Source organism: Charadrius vociferus, unplaced genomic scaffold (assembly GCF_000708025.1).
Source record: "Charadrius vociferus isolate BGI_N301 unplaced genomic scaffold, ASM70802v2 scaffold472, whole genome shotgun sequence".
Taxonomy (NCBI): Eukaryota; Metazoa; Chordata; class Aves; order Charadriiformes; family Charadriidae; genus Charadrius; species Charadrius vociferus.
Genome location: NW_009647735.1, coordinates 8,371,712 through 8,373,516, shown reverse-complemented (window position 1 = coordinate 8,373,516; position 1,805 = coordinate 8,371,712). Strand labels below are relative to the sequence as shown.

Genomic DNA, 1,805 nt, shown 5'->3' with positions numbered 1-1,805 from the left:
CCTGGAGGTGTTCAAGGCCAGGTTGGACGGGGCTTGGAGCAACCTGGGCTGGTGGGAGGTGTCCCTGCCCAGGGCAGGGGGTGGCACTGGGTGATCTTCAAGGTCCCTTCCAACCTAAACCATTCTGTGATTCTATGAAATCACATGGCTTGGGTAAGGAGAGCTTAAGGGACTGCATTTCTAACAGCTCCAGAGGAGAAATCCCTGTCTGTGGGTGCTGCAATGCCCATCTGGGTGGCAGCTCTCAGCATCCCTCACCTCCTGGGGCTCCCTGGGCTGCTGGACTCATGTCTGGAGACTCAGCACAGCTTCACAGGATACAGAGCACAGCAGCAGCCCGCACAACACGTTTTGTCCAGTTTCACTAAATCCCCAAGAGTGGAAGGGCTGTAGTGAGGTATTTTAAGCAGCTTTTTCTATCGGTGGTGAGCAGTGCTGTATGGGCTTTGAAGCCTCTCATGTGAGGTTGTGGGATCCTTTTCTGTCCATACCCTTTAATGGTCATCAAATCCCCTGGGGGTCACGGCCAGGACTTTGTCTTGCGGGTCATCAGAGAGGTCAAGGCTAGAAAAGAAATGTTATCAAAAAGCCAGCTTTTAAAAAGAACAACTCTAGAAACAGAGTCCCGGTTTCACATTCATGTTGCAAAACTGGACTGAAGATACTGTGTAATTGGAAGGCCCGAATTCTGCGTACCTAAAGCTGCTATTTAATGCCACAGAGATGTGGAAGGCTCTTAGAATCTAATTTACCGTTCCAGCTGCTGCCAGGGTGAGGTGAGACGGGGAGTCGGTGTAAGCAGTGCTGGGGCTCTCGGCGCTGCTTTAACTGGTGACGCTGCAGAGCTTTGCTGGGATAGCTGCGGTGACGAGCAGCGCGAAAGGTAAATCAGAGAGGTCGGCAGAGAGCCGTACGCCTGGGCAGCGGGGTCCTGCCTGGTCTCCTGGGGCAGACGAGCTTTGGGGACGCCTGGCCTCAGACCTGCAAAGGGGAGAGCGGCTTGTGAGTGTCCTCTTAATTCGCGTTAATAGGCAAAACTTGGGAAATTTTCAGAAGCACACAGTGTTATCCTGAAATAAGGCTGCTGTTTCAGATGATGCACCAAATTCAATCAAGCAGTTAAAGAGCATGAGACTAACTGAGAGAATATGGGTTCCTTAACTCCATCCACCTGTTGGGTTTTGGGGATTCCTATTTTTCAAATGATCTCTTTCTTTTTGCTGAGATTCCCCTGCAGCTCGGGTCCGGGATGCAGGAGCAAGAGGGGCCCCACGTGTCGTGATGCTGGCAGCATGAGCGCTGGGGCTGGCAGCATCTTCCACCTCGGGCCCCAAACCCCGCCGTGGCCGGGGGAGATGGGCAGCAGCACCTGGCCACCCTGGCACCCAGCGTGGGCTCTCTGCCGGGTGGCCTGTGTCTTTCCCACTACTAAACTGGTGGGCTCAGCAAGTTTGCCGATGATACCAAGCTGTGTGGAGAGGTAGACATGCTGAAGGGGAAGGATGCCATCCAGAGGGACCTGGGCAGGCTGGAGAGGTAGGACAGTGCCAACCTCATGAAGTTCAACAGGGCCAAGTGCAGGGTGCTGCACATGGGTCGGGGCAATCCCATCACAACTCCAGGCTGGGCGGGGAATGGCTGGAGAGCAGCCCTGAGGAGAAGGACCTGGGGGTGCTGATTGGTGAGAAGCTCAACATGAGCCGGCAATGTGCGGTCACAGCCCAGAAGGCCAACCATATCCTGGGCTGCATCAAAAGAAGTGTGGCCAGCAGGTCAAAGGAGGTGATTCTGCCCCTCTACTCCAC

General features: G+C 54.6%; 1 protein-coding gene across 1 annotated transcript in view; it reads left to right on the top strand.

The window, feature by feature from the left end:
• The first annotated feature begins 1,486 nt into the window (after positions 1-1,486).
• DOCK11 (dedicator of cytokinesis 11) overlaps positions 1,487-1,805 on the top strand; it is a 71,056-nt gene continuing 70,737 nt past the window's right edge. Inside the window, 1 exon segment of the mRNA XM_009881801.1 lies at positions 1,487-1,536. Coding sequence (XP_009880103.1) covers positions 1,487-1,536 — 50 coding nt within the window.